Source organism: Pyxicephalus adspersus, chromosome 10 (assembly GCF_032062135.1).
Source record: "Pyxicephalus adspersus chromosome 10, UCB_Pads_2.0, whole genome shotgun sequence".
NCBI classification, from domain to species: domain Eukaryota; kingdom Metazoa; phylum Chordata; class Amphibia; order Anura; family Pyxicephalidae; genus Pyxicephalus; species Pyxicephalus adspersus.
Genome location: NC_092867.1, coordinates 4,032,077 through 4,052,093, shown reverse-complemented (window position 1 = coordinate 4,052,093; position 20,017 = coordinate 4,032,077). Strand labels below are relative to the sequence as shown.

Below are 20,017 nucleotides of genomic sequence, written 5' to 3'. Positions count from 1 at the left end.
GGATCTGGGGGTTCTGGTAGATCATAGACTTAATAACAGCATGCAATGCCAAGCTGCAATATCTAAAGCTAGTAATATTGAATCGGCTCCCTCAGGAAGTAGTTTCAGCAACTACTATAGATTGTGTTAAGAAAAAGCTGGATGATTTCTAGAAGCACAGAATATAACTGGGGATTAGAGCTTTAAAGATAACAGAGACTGCTGATCCAGGAAGGAATTTTTTTTCCCCTGTTGAAACAAATTGTACCAGGTGTTTTTGCCTTCCTCTGGACCAACTATGTCTTATAGGGTTTTATATCTGGGATATGTTTACTTCCCTAGTGGTTGAACTTAATGGACTTAAGTCTTTTTCAACCGAACCTACTATGTAACCATGAATGTCTAGGCTCTATAAAGTTTGTTTTTTTGATTTGTGGAATCACTATATATGTATATATGAAAATTGTTCCATTGCCTGTATGATTTATACAGCTACAAGTAAATCCCCTACAGATAACGACCTCTCAGCAGCTCCTTAACTCCTTCCTGGCCTCCCTTTCCTAAAATCTGCAGACCTCCAGTCTTGCACAGTTGTATCGGCTCATCTGGTGTGAGAGATCTGTGATTTCCTGGACACTGTGACACATATGATACATGCATGTTACACGCAGAGTACACGTACCAGCTCCTTAGCCTCGTCCAGCTGTTTCTCCACATTGATCACCATCTGCTTCTTCTCCTCTACAACAACAACAGAAAGCATGTTATCAGTGTTATTATACAACCCACAGTCCACAACCCACTCTGTCTCCTAAATGTAGTTCCCTATGTTGTTACCCCTTTCTGTGTTACCCTTGTAGTATGCCCCCTCCCCTAGTTAGTGTCCCTCTCCTTTTCCACTGCTCCCAGTCAGAGCCCCTACTAATCAGCCCCTCTGCCCCCCTAATCAGAGTCCCCTGACTCACCCCCGGATAGTTTCGGAATCTTGCCAATACGGTTAGTGATGTCGGCGGTAAGGACCCCATAGTCCTGCTCGTATCCCTGGAAATCAGCAGACATGATTCTCGGGACAGTTCAGGGTACTAGAGTGACAACCGGAAGTCTCCTGTCCAACCACTTCCGAAGAAGGTCCGTCACAGAGCAGGGTTCCCCAGCGCCCTTAGCAACACCTACTTGCTTGACGACCGGCGGCCGATCTGACTGGTCCTAGGGTGGTCATGTGACACGATTAAAGTTTAGGGTGGAGTCACCTAGCGCTCAGCTGACTCGTCTAAATATCGGGGTCACGTGACCTTTTTTTTTTTTTGCCTTACGCAGGGAAACGCGACTGTCCAAGAAATTGTACCGGCTCGGTACAGAGGAATAAAGTGCAAAGTGTGTGTAAGGGAAACTTCAAACTTCTAAACAATGTAATTGTCTTTATTTAAACGACATCACTAGAGGTGGGCGTGTGTTTTTGCCGTGACGTCACACAAAGAGGGCGGGACTGAGTGTCAGCGGCGAGAGCAGTACTATAGTGATGTCACCACAGACTTGTAGATGGGCGGAGCTAAGATATGAATTCTCTGTTTCTGGTAGGGAGTTATTGGCGGTGACACAACCCGGAAGTGAGCGGGAGAAGGAGCTGGTGGTTCTGTGCTGGGAGGTTAGAGGAGGTGAGAGGATTTGTGAATGGTGGCTGTGTTGGGAATGTTCAGGTCAATGAATAGGGGCTGTGCTGGGTATGTTCAGCTCAATGAATAGGGGCTGTGCTGGGTATGTTCAGCTCAATGAATGGGGGCTGTGCTGGGTATGTTCAGCTCAATGAATGGGGGCTGTGCTGGGTATGTTCAGCTCAAATGGAGGGTGGGGGGTGTTATTGAGGGGTCTCATGAGGACATGAAGGAGTTATGATGGGGTGGGTTATGGGGACATGGGGGAGGTCATAATGGGGGGGGGGTTGTTATTAGGAGGTCTCTTGGTGACATAGGAGGTTATGATGAGTTGGGTCATTATGTGGACAAGGGGAGGTCATGATAGGTGGGGTTGTTATAGAGGGGTCTCTTGAGGTCATGAAGATTCTTTTTGGGGACACAGAAGGGTTATGGTGGGAGGTTTTTCTGGGTACATAGGGGGATAGAAGGATGATGGGGAAGGATGTTATTAAAGCATGGAGGGTTATTATGGGACTTGAGGTATATGGCTAAGAAGTAATGGTAATGGTCAATATGGGGAGGATCATAATCAAGGCAAGGTGGGACATTATTGGGGGGGTTGTTATCGAAGGGTCTCTTGGGACATGAAGGGTTATTATGGGGACATTGGTGAGGTCATAATGGGAAGGGGGTAGTTATAAACGGCTCCCTTGAGGCCATGAATGTTTGTTTTGATGATGGGTAATAGGGGTGTTATTAGGGTTATGGGAAGATGGGTGTATTAGACAGATAGGAAGGGTAATATTGGGTGTATGGGTTGATAAAGAGTAATATTGGGGTGATGGGATGATAGGGGTATTAGATGGGATGGGTATTATTGGGGTGATGGGATGATAGAGGTATTAGATGGGATGGGTATTATTGGGGTGATGGGATGATAGAGGTAGTAGACAGATGGGAAGGGTATTATTGTGGTAATAGGATGATGGGGGTATTATTAGGGTGATGGGGCATTAGACAGATGGGAAGGCTGTTATGGGTATAGAGAGGGTAATAAAGCATTAGGGTTTTTTTAGGATCATTAGTTAGCTACAAATGACTTTAATGCTGAGGTGACCCCTGTGTGATATTAGTAGAGTCCTAGCAGGTTGTTGTAGTAGTGCCATTCTGTTTATATTGTACACATTGTGAAAGCCACTTCCCTGTTCCCCATCAGAGGCCATGGACTGGGTGAGTTCTGTGTTTACAGAGCAATACTTCTGTCTGCAGTATAAACCCTGAACCGGAAAATCTGCATCAGCGATTGCTGCAAACATTTTAAATACAGACTATTCCATCACTTCTAATTTATCTTGTTAGATTCTGACACTAAGAAATATTTCAGGCATGTGTAGAAGGGGCGGAGAGGTTCTGTATTGACATGGGTGTGATATATTATTCTGTCCTATAAACTGGGTGTATCCAAATGTCTTCTTTCTGCTTTCCCCCAAACCCGACATACATGTCTTTGCTCATTGTGGAAAGCTTTAAGTCACCTGCACCTGATCACATGACTACATCACGCACCTTTACCCCAGAAAGGGTGATTTTTTAAATCACGCAGTACATAAATATTTATAAATGCTTTTTTATCTATCCTTCCCACCTCTCCTCTTCTGCTGCCATCATTGGCTTCCATATCAATATAATCTCCTGTTCTTGTCCCACTTACCTACCTGATACACAAATCCCTCCACAGTTCTTGTCCCATCTACCTTTCTGTCCTGATAGAAAAATACCCCCTAGCATCTCTCTTTGCTTTTCCAATGACCTAAGAGGCGGGAAGTAATACACAATAGGAGGGGGGGATATAGAATGGTGGGAGAGTAATGAGGGTTTAGGAGACAGAAGAATACCGGTAGATGAGGTTGAAGCATTGGGTTTTGAATGCACTTTTATAGGAGAAGGAAGAGTTGTGCGTGTGACGTGGTTATGAGTAAGGAAGTTAATTAATGAGGTTTTAGTTATCCACAAATCCAATTCAATGACTTGTTAGCTCTAGGCTGTTCTTAGGATATTTGGCTTTGTCTTAGTAACTATATTTATCTTTTACAGGTGTCATCCTGAAGGTATGGAAGGCCAAAGTATTCACCTGAGCGCGTTGGAAAAAAGCACGCAGTTCTTACAATAAAATTCACCTTCCAGGAAAAAAAATGGCTGCCCTGGACTCTTTGGTCAGTTTTGAAAACCTTCGGGAATTGCGGAGGCTCTGTCACTGGGGCCCCATCATCGCCTTGGGGGTCATCATCATCTGCTCCATTGTGGCCGTCTTAGACTCCATCCTGTGGTACTGGCCCCTTGAGACCCCAGGGGGAAGTCTTAACTTCTTAACACTTATTAACTGGACTGTAATGATTCTGTACAATTATTTCAATGCAATGTTCATTGGACCTGGGTTTGTTCCTCTGGGATGGAAACCGGTAAGCATAGCAGATATTCTTTGTCTTATATGTAATGATGGATCAGAGTATCCTGGAAGGACAAAAGTGTGTGTGGCCAGCTCTGTGTATTACAGGGAAAGGATCAGCGTGACAGCCAAGCATTTAGGATTTGCATTGATTGTTTTTAAAGTCAACCTGTGCTTTGCTCATGCAAGACAGGAATGCACTTCACTGCAGCCTGCATGCTCCATCTTTCTGCTGAACTGAACAGTAGTTACAGTCAGGTATACCCGAGCTAATTTGATGCTCAACTGACCAGGTCATTTTTCCCATCAGTAATTCGGTGTTCTCCCCAGGCTTTTTTAGGTGGGCACACCACCTGTCACTTTTCAGTGACCGCCAGGCTTTTTTTGTGGTAACTGAAAAGGGGGGTCATAATACAGGGACAGCCATTCGCCTACAGCTTCTTCCCACCCATCTTAAATACAATTCTAGGTAGAATACTGGTGATTGATTAGTTAAGACTCAAAGGGCTCTATTTACAAAGCCGGTAAACTGACGTTTCCTCAAACTTTCCTTATTGGAGAATCATCTCTGGAGAATCAACTTCTATTGAAACACATGAATCTGGAAGATTCCCCACTAGGGAATGTTTTGAGGGAATGTCCAATTTTCTGCTTTATATTCAGAGCCCTAACGCATACACATGTTTTATACTCTGCCCTTTTAATTCTTTTTTCATGTCAGAAGCATTTCTTTTTTTGGGAGGAGGGGGTTAAAAAAAGGGGGAGTGTTTTAATAACCAAAAAGAGGTAAAGCCCCCCCTTTCTGTCTTGATTGCCACAGCAGGAATTGGAGTGAAGAGCCTCTGGGGATCCATAAGTCATGGATCCCAGGAGGCTTCTGGCTGCTCTTTCTGGGCATGCTTGAGAGCAGAGCTTTTTCTTTAATAGGGTAAAAAAATACAGATCTCAGGCATGCCCATTATCTATGTTACCTGATTTTGCGCCTGCGCAGTGCAAGATCAGGTGACATAGGAAGGAGAGGAACGAGGATGGCGGCACCCAATGCTTCCTCTGCACCAGGACAAAGGCGCATTCCAGGATGACGCAGGACCCGATCCAGGAAACCTCCGAAGGGTTTACGGGACCTATGAAAGGTGAGCAAGTTTTTTTTTTGTTCTGTTTTTTTTTTGTTTTTTTTCAATTTACTTTCACTTTAACCTGTTCTCCCCAGCACCTTTTAGCCAGATGCACCACCCAGCACTTTTAATCAATCACCCAGTGACTGGGTCACAATACAAGGGCTGCGATCTGACTACAGCTTCTTCCTACCCAGTTTAAAAAACATTTCTAGAGAGAATACTGGCTGGGTTTCCTTTCTTTAGACGCAGCGCCAAAAAGAAAACGAGTGAAGGAAAGGTGAGGGTGGCATCAAAGTGAACGTATTGCTTTGCTTTAACACATGCGGGTCCAACCTCCGACCCAATCAATTCTTTCCCAGGCCAATACCACTCTGTCTGTGATAGAGAGGTCCAGAATTGCAGCCAGCATAATGGTAATAAAATGCAGATCTTTCGAAGGAGCGTTTCTGCTTAAAATTAAGCAAACTGCTAAAGACAACTTTTTTTATCTACATCCCCTTTAATTCCCCTGCATAACCATGGTATTTTATATCTGACACTTCCTGGTTTGGGTAATGCCTGGCTGCCCATTGCATGCTGTGGTTCCATCCATTCGCCCCCTACAACAGGCAGAGGGCTGGCACTCATGTATCTGACACTCTAGAAATAATTTGGAGGAATAAACCGGGGTGAGTATAAAGATCTTCTTTTTGTGTTTAATTTTAACAAAACAACAAGATAACTTTAAATGTGATTTTTATGGGGTGAATATTTTATGTGTATTTCTGTGTCCGGTTATCTATTCTGTCAAACTGTGCAAGCAGATTTTGTAACAAACACATCATGCAAGAACATAGATGAGTGCTCTACCTTTTTTTGAACGTGCTTTGGAGCTCCTCATGGCCAGTGTCCCCCCCACCCCCGTTTAGCTGGGCGCACTACCTGGCACTTTTCATAAACCCCCCGGCTGTTTTTTGAGTGCCTAATGATGAGTTGGGTGACAATACAGGGGCCACCACCCCCTACAATTTCTTCCCACCCAGCTTAAAAAAATTTCTGGGTTGAACACTGATGGCCTTTGTAGGCAACTTACAGCACAGTTCAGTGTTCAGAATGGGCCAACAGTGAGGGAAAAACTTATTTTGGCCCTGAACAATTTTTTGTAAAGCCAATGTTCACAATGCTTGAGATCTGTACTTTAATGTGCTTGTGAACCCCTACTGATCCATTTAATGGACAGCTAGCTACACAATTAATCCCATTCAGTCGTATTTACAATGCTTGTAAACTAAAATAAAAAAATACCTGGTCCATTTGGACTATATAAAGAATGTCAATATTTTGTTAAAAGTGCGTCTTTTCTGTCAATTATGTTTGGTAAAAAGTTTACAGTGTCTGTCTGTCTTACTGTCTGTCTGAAGGAAAGAGCTCAGGACTGCAACTTTCTCCAGTATTGCAAGGTGTGTGAGGGATTCAAAGCACCGCGCTCACATCACTGCCGAAAATGCAACAGGTATGCAGGTTTATTTTGTTGCTTGACCCCTTAAAGCAGGCAGTTAAAAACACTAATTCACCAGAGTCATTAAATGTATTTTGTGAAAGCAAATAGTGTAAGTGAATGAATTTGGTACCGGATTGGTAGAGGGAGAAGCAGCAAGGGAACCAATCAGAAGCACATCATCTATCACAAGCTGGGGGAGGGACAATGTTTGAAGGGCTTTTATTTCTTGGAACCAGGCTGTCTCCAGTGCTCAGAGCCAAACCACATTAATACACAGCTGGTATCCTCTGTCAGTTGATGGCGATCTCCTTTTGCCAATCCCCAATAACACAAAAATTAGTCTGTTCTTTTCATCAGATCGCAGACAGGGATTGACCAATAAATTTGTAGCATGTGAGAATGCTAAAAAGTTGTGTTCAGAATTCCAGCTTACAAAGGCAGTTGTCAGACTGAGTTGAATTTGCAGGCTATGCTGTTACATTTGTCATGTTTTTATCACAGGTGTGTGATGAAGATGGATCATCATTGTCCCTGGATCAATAACTGTTGTGGTCATCGCAATCACTCATCGTTCACCCTATTTCTTCTCCTGGCCCCTTTGGGCTGTATTCATGCTTCCTACATCTTCATCATGACTATGTACACTCAGCTGTACAACCGGGTAAGACTGACCTATTAGGAATTTAAGACATGGGGGCAGTAAAAGGGACAGTATAGGACCATAGGTTTCTGAATGGGCTGTAATAGCAGTGCTCTCTATCAGGTTTATGTAACATCTCTTTGGTCTTCAAACACCCTAAAGTATGGCCGTGGTCCCCAAGGACATCTGTAGCATTTCCTGGGTCTATAAGCATCCCTGCAGCATTCCACTGATGTACAAGCACTACTGCAGCATGGCAGTAGTCTCTAAGCGCCCCTGTTGCATATCCCAAACCACCAAATACTACTAAAGCTTTTCCTTGGTGTCCAATGTCCAACACCCTAGTAACATATATTTGGTTTGCTATCAACCCTGTAACACATTCTCAAATAACAATCCTTGTGGTTTATCCCTGGTCCTCAAACACCCCTGTAGCATATCTTTGGTCTCCAAGCTCTCCTCGCTGTAAAAGCAGAGTAACAAGAGAGCTCAGCCCACCAATCACTGCCTGTGGATGGAAAGAAAACTGTAATTGTTTTTTTGAATTGCTGCAGAGAAGAATTAGACTACATACACACGTCAGATGATTCTGGTCCGATAATAGCCTCAGGGCTGATATGGCATAAGAATCTGGTGTGTGTACAGCGTCCTGGCGCATCCGCAGACGATGAATAATCTTAATAGAAGTGAAGGGGAGATAGAGCAGCGGGGTGCAGCTCCGTCATTCTCCACCCTCCCTTCGCCATAATGCAGAATTATGCTGCTTGTACAGCACTTGTTCATGCATCGTGCAGTCTTTTGTCATTGAAAAGGATTGTGAAATATCCTTTCCAACGCCAATTATTGCATGTATGTAGGCAGCCTTAGATCTACCTGTGCTAGACCAGGCTGTGTTGTGCAAATCTCAGGACGGAATAGAAAGAATTACAAATCCTTTGGCAGATGATACAGTTCCTATGTATTACCTTTGTGTACTTGCAGTTCTGATTTTGATATCCTTGTAAGATTATTAACAGTTTTAATTCTTGACCTTTAACCTCTCTTTTTGTTTTTCCAGATATCTTTCGGATGGAACTCTGTAAAAATTGACATGAGTGTTTCTTGGCGGGAGCCGGCTCCCATCATACCTTTTGGTATTTCTGCTTTTGCTGTGACACTTTTCGCCTTAGGACTGGCGCTCGGTACGACCATTGCGGTTGGGATGCTTTTCTGTATTCAGGTAGGTTCTGGGGATCCCATGCTGTACAATAAATAGGGGTTGCAAATGACCACAACAAATAATGTCACAGGAGGAGGAGACGGCACTGCTCAGAAGAGCTTACAACTAAGGAGGTGGGAGAAGTATCACACAATAGGAGGGGAGATATGGAATGGTGGGAAGTAGTGAGGGTTTAGGAGACAGTAGAAGACTGGTAGGTGAGGCAGAAGCGTTGGGTTTTGAGAGCTCTGTTAAATAAGCAGAAAGTAGGAGCAAGCAGAATAGGACAAGGAAGACCATTCCAGAGAGTCAGGGCAGCTCTAGAAAAGCCTTGGAGCCGTTCCTGTGTTGAGGTTATGAGTGAAGAAGTCATTAGTAGGTAATTTGAGGAGCGAAGAGAGCGGCTGGGGGGGGGGCTTATCAGGCCAGAAAGGTAAGTGGGACAAGAACTGTGGAAGGATTTAAAGGCAAAGCTCAGGAGATGAATTTGATTCTAAGGTTAAATGGGAGCCAGTGTAGAGAACTACAGAGAGAGGCAGCAAGAGAGAAGTGATAGGAAGGATGGATGAGTCTGCAGCATTCCTATAGAACAGAAAATGTTAGTAAACAAGACTAACGCAGCCACCATATGTAAGGACTAGTAAGTTTGTATATATTTTGGGTTCGGATCAGCAGACAGTTTGAGGTTGGCCATTAGGCAGGAACACAAGAATATGCAGCTGGGGTATCAGTCACTTTGTTGCTCTTTAAACATATCACACAATAGCAAAGAAAAACATGTCATTAGATTGAATTACATGGCCATTATTCCCAGCGCTGGTTTATGACCAGCTCCATCAGGTAATTACAGGTTTTATTTTCTTACAACTGCTTTTTTTCCCCCACTCGGCTCTTACATAATAAAAAAAAGGCAGCCACCATGCTGAGAAGATTGTATGCACCGCGCACAAAGCCGCACTTCCACCCGTATGCATCAGGCTCTCGCTGGGTGGGCATTGTGTGCCCGGCTGACCGACCGGCCGTCAAAACACATTTTTGCGCTCTAATGAACAGTAAATTGTAATGCACACTGTGCACCCAGCCATTCTGATCTATTATTTCTCATCTGTTTAAGATGAAAGTGATTCTCCGTAATAAAACCTCCATTGAAGCGTGGATAGAAGAGAAGGTACGTGTGTCTGTTGTTGGTGTTACACCTCTGTAAACTTTTAATAAGTGGCTCTCCTCTCCCTCTCTAATGCTTGGAGACCTAAAAAAAACAGTTTAATAATATTTCTACTGATTGTTTAAAAAGTAGTTCTGCTTTCCATTATGCAGAATGTGCCCTTGACTGATAGAGACCTCTGCTGTATGGAAGCTTGCAGTTTGATCTAGATCATTAAAAGAAAATTTAATTTTTCCCATATATAAAGCTTGCATTAGAAAATACATTTTTTGTACTTTAACCATTTATGTGCCCTGTCCTTTAGCCCTCTATTTCCTGTTATTTCCCAAAAATTCTTATCCATTAAAATAGCTTGGAGTTGCTGTGTAAATATATAAAGGAGATTTGAAAGCTGCTGCTATAAAAAATAGTGTCTGATAGCTTTTATTTTTTTTTCTATATTTTTATTTTTGTAAAAAAGCAAAGATTACAACAATTTACAACCGTAACTTTTTCAGAAAACAACAATTGACCATACAGTAATATTTAAACCATACACATATGTTCTTAATCAAACAGAGACATACTGAATCAATTTTATCATGTTTTATCATATTCACAAGGTCAGTCTTGGTATACATACACATTCCCCTTATATGTAACATGTGGGGGTCACAATTATACAGTGTAAGTGATTATCGGCAGATCATTCTTTAACAGACGGTATGTGTACCATGTGGTGTGTTCAAATGAGGAAGAAATATGTTTAAAAAATTAACCATAGTCTCAATTGTAGATACAGGGATGAACAGCCGGAATTTAAAGGTACTATAGAATCACAACAAATGATTAATATACCATTTATTGAAACATTTTAAGATAATCTTTTGTTAAAAGACAAAAAGATACAAGAATAAACATAAAATAAAAAGAGCTTCAAAGACATAGCACTGCTACTATACAGTTTAATAATCCAAATTGTATTGTCTCTGAAACACCTGCAAATAGGTTGGGAGAACACTCGACACGTTGCGCAGAACTGGTCTGCTTCATCAGGAGTATTGCGATAGAAAAGTGATTTATCTAGGAAAGAACATATAGAGATATATATATAAGAGATATATATTTTGAAATAACAGAGACAATTGACTTACCAAGACCGTAAGCAAGTTAAAGATCACTTACAGTTTAAATGGAAGAAACACGTTTTCTGGTGTCTGTTGGTAATATTGCAATAAAGGATTCCCAAACCTCAAAGAATCCTTTAAACCGTATTTCCTTGTTTAGTGATGCTTCATCCAATCCATCTGAAAAACAAATCTCAATTTCTCTTTGAACAGACTAAGGCTAGGTACACACATCAGATGATTCTCCTTAAGGGCTGATATCGGACAAGAATCTGGTGTGTGTGCAGCGCTCGTCCGTCATTCCGATGACCGTCCTGGCGGATCCACGGATGAGGAACGATCATAATGAGAGTGAAGGGGGAAGAGCACAGCAGGATGCGGCTCCACACCCCCCCTCCATAGAGCAAAAGGATGCTGTATGTACAACGCACCTTCATACATCATGCAATCTTTTGTTGTTGGAAAGGATCCTTTCCAAAGACAATTATTGCAAGTGTGTACCCAGCCTATAAGTGGGTGGCTCCGGACCTATTCATTTATGTAAGATTGTTTTTTTTACCACCAGTGAGATTATGGAAAGGAGTTTAGTTCAGCCCTGTTTAATGCATGCCCCATGTAGTGCTAACATTTTGATAAGGTTTTTTTACCCTCCCTGGCGTTACTACCGAGTATGGCTCGGGGGGTTAATTTCCAGTACCGAAAGCGCTAACCCCGAGTCACACTCTGGGTGGAGTTGCCAGGGAGTTTAAAAAGCTTACCTGGTAAGCTGTGCCCTCGGCATTCTCCAGCGATGCCCGGCATCTTCTTCCCCGGGCGATGACCAGTCATCTGTAAAAACTGGCGATGTCCAGCCGGCATCTGCGTCCCCGTCGTGTAAACATTGGGGATTCAGGACCAGGGGATGCAGATGCCAAGGCTGGATGGCGGGAAATTTAAAATACTTAAAAGTTTATTTAAAATTTAAAAGTGTTTTAAATTGTACCACCATTTAAAAATATTTATATTGCCTGGGAGGTTAAGGAAAGATGCAACGTATTTTGTAGATCAGAAAGAGGGGTGATCTTCAGTCTATATATGATGTCAATAAAAACAACCTGAAAAACAACCTTTTTTAAAACTTACTTTAGTCTAATTAGCCCTAATGAGCTCCTCCATGCTCTTCTCACCTTAAAGATTATTTAGCTGATTTCAATCTATAAAAAAGTGCAAAATTTGGAAAAAATATTTTATTATTTGGCCGGGTTTTCAGACTGACTAGACACATATGTCTGGGGGTGTCAGGAGCAAGACATTGTTTTGGTCTGGAAGTAAGGATTGGGGCTGAAAGCAGCTTGAGGCAGCTTCGTGTTTGAATGAAAGACTGATACTGCTAGACTGCTAGACTGATATTGTTAGACTACTCTGCTTCCTATGAGTACCAGGTGCCCTGCTGGTGTTGCCACATTTGAATTGCTAAACGTCGTTTTGATTTATGACTGAGCCATAATAAATGGAGAATACTAAAGTACTACAGTGTTGGTTTCGGTGCAGTTTGTAGCTCTCAAACAAATACGCATTTGAAAAGGTTTTGATCACATTGTTTCTTTGCACAGGCTAAGGACAGAATTCAGTATTACCAGACCGGAGAGACCTTTTTTTTCCCTTATGACCTGGGCAGCCGCTGGCTGAATTTCCGCCAGGTCTTCAACTGGTCTGGCTCTCCAGCGGGGGACGGCATAGAATGGACGCTACGGGAAGGCTGTCGTCCATATGATTTAACGGTAAGGTGTCAGTTGTGGATGGTGCAAGCTGTAAATGTCTACATAAAAGGTTGTTCCACATCCATAGCAGGATACCAGACTGACTTATCCCATTCAGATTCTGTTTGTCCTTTAACTTCAAAAAACCTCTTTCTGTATAAAGGCATTGTAAGCCACTATGGGGGGACATTAGAGTGTCAGCTCCTCTATACAGAGACTGATTGGACTGGGTCAGTGATCTCTTTACAGCACTGCGGTATATGTCAGAGCTATATAAATGTATAAAAATAGTGTGTGACTGTGGGGGGGACGATAAAGTGTCAGCAGTATATGTTATTGCTATATAAATGTATAATAATAGTGTGTGACTTTAGGATGTGTAGCTTTTCTGGTGCAGAAACGTATGAAATGGTTCTGTAAAGCCTGCCCATGATAGTAGCTTATATACAATACATAAATCTATAAATAGACTTGTAGGTGCAAAAAAAGGAAAAAAAATACAGTCCAGGAGAGGGGGCTATACCTTTTATTAGGGAGTTACTAAGGGCCCCTTCCAACATCTATGATCTGCCTGCGGTGCAGTGATAGTTGGTGTATTTAAAATATGTAATGAAAAAAACGTTTTATATCATTATTTGATAAAAGTTTAATGAGGGAGTAGAGAGGAACCAGGGAAGGTAAAATATTAGCAGATTAAACTTCACACTCAAATACAACATAAATGCAATGCGCATAGTGAACCATCTCATCAGGATTTTGTTCTTCTCTTTATATGAAGTGACCTTTTGCTGTCTCTCTTTTTCTAGGTGGAGCAGCTCAAACAAAAAGCTGATAAGAGAGTACGCAGTGTGAGTATTATAGCTGATTATAATTGCAGTATTACTTTATTATTAATTCTGTAATCTATGTGACTATCTGCTCTTCCTTCAGGTACAATACAGAGCTGTGGAGGATTACAGCGGCGCATGCTGCCCTATAACCAAAGGGATTAGAGCCTTCTTCACCACCCCCTGCACTGAGGAGCCACGGATGAAGCTGAAGAAAGGGGAGCTCGTCTTGGCCACCCGAGGCTTGAAGTATGTCCTGATCCTTTTAACCAGTACTTAATGGCTTCCATTTCACCTTAGAATTACCTTCTTACTCCTGTGCTTTGCCTTTAAATCCCTCTACAGCTCTTGCCCCACCTACCTACCTGATACACAAATCCCCCCATAGGTCCCAGCCCCTTGTCCCACTTACTTTTCTGGTCTGATAGACAAATCCCCCCCATAGCGTCTCTCTTCGCTCCTCCAATGACCTCCAAGACTTTTCTAAAGCTGCCCCAACTCTCTGGAATGGCCTCCTCGTCCTATTCGGCTTGCTCCTACTTTTTGCACATTTAAAAGAGCCTTCAAAACCCAAAGCTTCGTCTTCTTCTATCCCCTAATCCCTCACTACTTCCCACCATTCTCTATTCCCCCTTCCAATTGTGTGATACTTTACCCTTACGCTCTTCGGGACAGGGTCCTCTCCTCCTGTGTCACTGTCTGTATCTGTCTGTCATTTGAAACCTTTATTTAATATACAGCGCTTTGTAATGTGTTGGAGCTATATAAATAATAAATGTTTATTATTATTATTAAAATTCTTATGTAAAATCTGCTATTTACAAGCCATCACATGAAATGCACTTCTGTATATAAGAAAAAAATACCTTTTAGGATGAAAATTACTGCCTGATACCCTAAAATAAGCTGTCATGTGACCACAAAAGCACTGTATAGATGTCTCTATTGCATGGTCAGGGATGGAGGGGGGATTCTTAGAAATGAGGAATCCTCCCAGTGATGTAAAGCTGGGCAGGACATATCAGTCAGACTGAATACCATACATATAGAAATGAAAGGGTTGCACACTGACTTGCTAAGGCAAATCCACATCAATGTTTAGCATGGCCAGAAACCTGGAAGAAGTAATAGGACATTGCAGGATCACTAGGTTTTAGTGTGGATTCAGTTTGATATAAAAGTTAATTGAAACAGTATTTGGATTATGAGAAGCAAAGCAATGTAGTCCAACAGGTATACCTTTTTAAAGCGACATACCACCCAAACATATACCAGTGTTAAATGATGCTGTAAATGTATGTACCTAATCCTAGGAACATAAATGTGTACAGTATTGCAGCTTACCAGTCCTTAGATGATATGTCTTCTTTAGGATTTTACTCTACTACTTCACTAAGGAGATCAGTGTTGTTACCTTATAAAGAGGAAGTATTAGGATTCCCAAATGTAAAATTTGCTTTAAAAAAATGTTTGTAGTCATGGCTGACCTATCATAGTGCTTAGCTTTATGTTAATTAAATCTTGTGTTTTCACAGGCACTGGATGTACGGAGACAAAATCTTTGAAGGTGATGGTCCTTCAGGTATGATAATTTTTATCAATGTAAAACCAATAAAGCAGTTGGGGGTTTGATTAGGTGTTTCACATGTTTACTGTGGTCACCATCTTCCAATCAGGACTAATAATTCAGGTTACCATTTTACTGTCCGAACTTTAGGTGTTTAGGAGAGAGAAACGCTACCTATCCCTCTCCAAAGATCTTGCTGCTCTCTCTTACCACACTTTACAGCAGTGGTCATCAACCTTTTGGACCCCACTAAATCTACGGAATCCAGACCACGCATCCACGGGGAGCTGTGTGTCACTCAAGAGGGTAGAAATTTCCCCCAGAACCGTGCAAGACCAAGCAGGTCTGAGCCTGCGATTGGAGAGTGGCCGGGTTGTGTCTGTACGGGGAACAGAGCCACAGACCACCAAAATTCTCTCGTGAAAGCCAACCGCTGCCTTAAAGTGCAACCTATCGTGTTTTAAGGGGGAGTATTTAAAGACCTAAAGTCCATTTAAGCTGTTTGAGTCCCTTGCACCCTCTTTTAATAGATAACTTGGCTCCCTGTTTGAGCCTTCTCACTCTTTGCCTGATTTCTGGTGTCAGAAATGCGGATTAAACCTAAAGATATTGTAGGTGTTTATTTAAAGAACTTACATTAAGACTAAGTTGTTTTTTGTTTAGTTTTTTTATGTTCAGAATTTATTTTAATAAATTATTTTGTTTTTTTAAGATGGACTCAGGGTTCGGGGCTGGTTCCCCAGAAGATGCGTGGTAAAACATGTTTCTGATACGGGATCAGACCAGTCAGACGACGAGAAGAAAACCAGATAGCCCCACCAGACACCCATGTTTGACTCATCTCCACCATTTATTTGGTATTAAGAAGTCAGTAAATACAAGTGAAAAAAACAAAAAAGCTGTCAACAGGATTCACAAATGTATACTGAAAGGTGATTAGATCTGACTCTCTGTAGAGAGATACATTATATGGTGAAAAGTTTGTGGACTCCTAACCATTACACCTATATGATGGACATCCCATTCCAAAACTATGACTATGATTAATTTGGCACTGCCACAATTCCCCTTTTTCTACCACTACAGCAGACTCCATTTTTCTTTCTTCTGTAAGGACTTTCCTAAGGATATTGGAGTATGTCTGTAGGATTTTGTGAGTAGGTACTGAAATTGCCTCACAATGGGGGTCAGGGATCTGTGCAGGACAATCTAGGTCCTCCATGCAAACCTGGTGACACCATTGGCCTGACTTATTAAAGCGCTCCAAGGCTGGAGAGGATACACTTTCATCAGTGAAGCTGGGTGATCCAGCAAACCTTTAATAGTTTTCTTAAGTCATTTAGTCTTGGCAAATGTTTTCAATTTTGGATCGGATCCATTCGAGGTGTGCTGGATCACCCAGCTTTAATGATAAAAGTGTATTCTCTCCAGCCTTGGAGAGTTTTAATAAATCGGAGACATTGTCTTTATAGAACTGACTTCGTAGAAGAACAGAAAAGAGACTTTCCTTGTTTTATCAGAAGAGCATACTTTTCCAAAATGTGTTGTGAATACTGTAGTAATAATTCACTGACCCATCTGGTTATTTAGAGGGAGGGTCTGTATACTTTTGTCCCTTTAGGTAGATGTGATGGTCCGGTGATCACAAATCTGGGGCCTTTTGGTGTTTTTTCTGACCCACAACTGGCTACCTTTCATGTTGGAACGATACTGCAATCAGCCTTTTCTTTATCAAATTAAATGAAAATTAAAGTTGAACTCCAGGTGATAAAATATACACATTATGCAGCTCTGTGATTTATTAATCATTAAATGTATTTTTGTAAATGCAAGCAGTGTAAGTACTGAATTTGATCTGGTTTCAGCTTCTCCTATACTTCCTATGCAGCAGGTCTGACGTGTGAGAGGAGGAAATGGCAAAAGCAGCCATCAGTTTACCAATGTGCCGCTTTTCCTTTCACTATCAAATCACGTGCTAGTGTGTGTCCATGACCTAAACTTAGGAAGCAGATTGAATAATGCTGCCCTTCAGTCTAAGGATATCTAGTAACAAATACTGCAATATTGGATTAAACCCCGGATTGCAGCAAAAATGGCTCATTTATCTTTTGATGGGATATTCATTTGTATCTTCCTATTTCTAGTTGGTTCTGTTATAATTCTGCTCACCAGGTCTCCTGTACAGCAAACCTTTTATGAATTCCCTAATGGTTATCCTGCTATTTTGACTATGAATAAACATGGGATAGACATTTGTTTTAATTAGTTATGTATAATAAACTTTTATTTGTTGTTACATAGGTAACCTATTTCGCTATGGACATCAGGAACTTGTTAATCCACCAGTAACCCTGAATTCAATGAAAGAATGGCCATTATTATTCAGGAGCTTGTAGGAGGTTACATATAGACGCAGTTGTCACAGGGACACATGGTAAGGATTTAGATTGTGAGCCCCTTTGCTAGTGACATGGCTATGGACTTTGCAATGCGCTGCTTATTATGTCGGGGCTATATGGACGTACATATATAAACATGACCATACTGGGGTCATTGGTAGGGCTGGAGTCAAAGGTTACTGGTGGCTGAAGGGTGTTCGGCAAAAGGGTAGAAACGTAAAAAAAAAAAACATCTACTGCACACATTTTCATACCTGGATGTACTGACATTTAAGCCAAAGACCGAGCAGTACAGCCAAGTAAATAACACCGTTCAGAAGAATATCTGCTGAGCCAGAACTACACCAGACTTTCTTTTTCAACATTTGTGAATCTTGTGATTTTTAGGTTTCTGCACTATAAAAAGTTATCCAACCACTACAAGAATACCAGGGTTGTACCAAATCTTCACTAGCTGCAGTATCAGTCCGATTTTATAACCTACCTTTTATACTGCCATCTCATGTATTCAGACAAACACATCTGTCTGTAGTTTAAATTGACACAGCTTACTGTGATCCTGCAACTGCCCTGTCACATTTTTTGCACCAATCAGAATGATTATGCACCATTTTCTATCCACACAGCGTTTTCTGTGTGGAGCAGGACCTGTGTCAACATACCTTTGTTTGCCTTTGATGGGTTTTGCATTCCCATGCAAGTCTTTACAGATGCAAAAGCCTCATAAAGCTGATGAATTGTATAGTCTTAAGAGTTGACTTCTGGGAAATGTACACAATTTTTCCAAAGGAAGAACAGTGAGGAAGCTGAAGTTTTTCAGGCAAGAATTACAATACTTATATTAGTGTTCAAGTGATTCATACAACAAAATCAATCAATAGTTGCAAGTGGTCATTCCCATTAAAAATCCATGAGGTAGTGGAGCAATAAACTATACCATGTTAGATCCTCAATTGTTATAAACAGATAGTGATGAGATTAGATAAGTGTAAATGTCCCCATGCGTTACGCCCTGTAGCCTATCAGGGGATTTGTTGAGAATCTCAATATTTGGTGACCATACAGGTTACATCATAGTATGAACAAAGTTTCCTTGAAAGGAAAAAGGGATCCGGGGTACTCAAGGGTAGATGACATTCAGGTACTGCTACTTGAAGAGTGTACAGGTGGCTTCTGACTTCCGCGAAATCTTGAGTGTGCTTCCACACTGTTTGCCATTGAGCGGGCAGTTGACACTATATCAGGCCATTTGCTGCCAATGAGCTAATGCCCTGAATGGTTCCTGTAGGAGCAGCATAAGTACGATTGGTGGACCTGATCGGCATACAGCAGAGTTTTAGCTATCTGGCAACATCTCCAGGGCTGAGCTACACATTGAAGCTGTGTCCTAATGGTGGTGATGTGCAAATCCTTGCAACTAATTTACTGCTACCTTCATTGGATGGATTTCTCATCTAGTCGTGTAAAAGGGGGAACACAGCGGGATATGTTTGCATCCAACATAACCCAAAGTGTTGACACCTGAAGATGGCACTTGGGTTGAACGTAAAGGGAAGCTGTCATTTGTCCACCATGCGTATCCTAGGGTGGTCATACAGGACAGGCCTTAATATCTACCACTGCATAGAGACCTCCTAACCTTCTCTGGAGGGAATGTGATGCTGCAACTTTGCCTTGTATGACTAATTTGGGTCTCCCTTATTGTAACGCAACCCCCCCTCATTTCCCTGTGCTGTATAGATTTTGTGTGTCTTTCATCATCTCAGCAGTTCTATGTCCATTGACCTGTTTACAATGCAGGGACTATAGCGCCCTCTTTTGTACCCATGCCTTATAGTCAGTTATATGATGTAGCAGAGGGTGTGGTGACTGCAAAAGTACAAATCAGCTGCCTGCCTAATAAATAATATTACACGGTACTCAAAAGACTCTGTACAGCCAGTGTTAATTAGTTTTGAGTAGTACCCTGTGGGTTGAATCACTTGCCAATTTTCTTCCCTTGCTTTTCCTTTGCAGCACTTGTATTTATCTTTGGTCATTCTTAGCACTGAGCTTAGTCTAGGGGTTGAATCCATGTATGCCGCTGTATCTAGTGTCCACACCTTTATTTGGCATTTTATTCTGCCTTGCATGTACGCTTCTGTGTGTGCTTCTATTTTTCAATGTGTACAGCACTTTTTTTTTTTATATATATACAATAATTGTATCTGACAATTACAGTATTAAACAAGCAACCGCTGCAACCCACAGGCTATAGTGACATCTGCAGGCTGAAGACTTATTTTTGTCTATGAAACCTTCAGTGTACAGCCAGTTTAAGGGATTATAGATGATTCAAACCAAGGTCCTGCTCAAAACTGAACTGTTTTCCATAGACTGATCCTTTAATTGAGATCACAAGACATTCAATCAGCAAGCCTCCCATGAATCATCTTAAAAGAAACTGGTGCACACTCTTATGTTATAATGTGTCGCCGATTAGAGCATTTTGTTCTCATTTTTATACCAAATATCCTTGAAATTTGTTGTATTATTGTGTCTTCTTATTGCTGTATCTGCCTGTTCTCTGATCCGTACCCCTTATTTTTTTTTCTTTTTATTTGTCCAGTTTGGGCAAAATCTTTTTACAAATGTAAAGTATGTCTGTTGGTAATAAAAAGTAGAAGTTTTATTAAGTTGCAATGTGTGTGTGTGTTTTTTTTTTTTTTTTTTTTTTATG

General features: G+C 41.5%; 1 protein-coding gene across 1 annotated transcript; it reads left to right on the top strand.

The window, feature by feature from the left end:
* The first annotated feature begins 1,522 nt into the window (after positions 1–1,522).
* Positions 1,523–19,973, top strand: ZDHHC6 (zDHHC palmitoyltransferase 6). Its single transcript, XM_072425158.1, has 11 exons — positions 1,523–1,634; positions 3,708–4,072; positions 6,578–6,669; positions 7,159–7,318; positions 8,355–8,516; positions 9,610–9,663; positions 12,359–12,526; positions 13,312–13,353; positions 13,436–13,581; positions 14,868–14,914; positions 15,612–19,973. Exons 2-11 carry the CDS (start codon positions 3,806–3,808, stop codon positions 15,710–15,712), a joined length of 1,239 nt encoding a protein of 412 aa, XP_072281259.1. The 5' UTR covers positions 1,523–1,634; positions 3,708–3,805; the 3' UTR covers positions 15,713–19,973.
* Positions 19,974–20,017: the final 44 nt, after the last annotated feature.

Bases quoted from the DNA above. Each gene is read 5' to 3' on its own strand.
- ZDHHC6 (XM_072425158.1), top strand. From the start codon at position 3,806: ATGGCTGCCCTGGACTCTTTGGTCAGTTTTGAAAACCTTCGGGAATTG. The intron at 6,670-7,158 runs GTATGCAGGTTT...TTTTTATCACAG, and splicing joins CACTGCCGAAAATGCAACAG to GTGTGTGATGAAGATGGATC. The intron at 12,527-13,311 runs GTAAGGTGTCAG...CTCTTTTTCTAG, and splicing joins GTCGTCCATATGATTTAACG to GTGGAGCAGCTCAAACAAAA.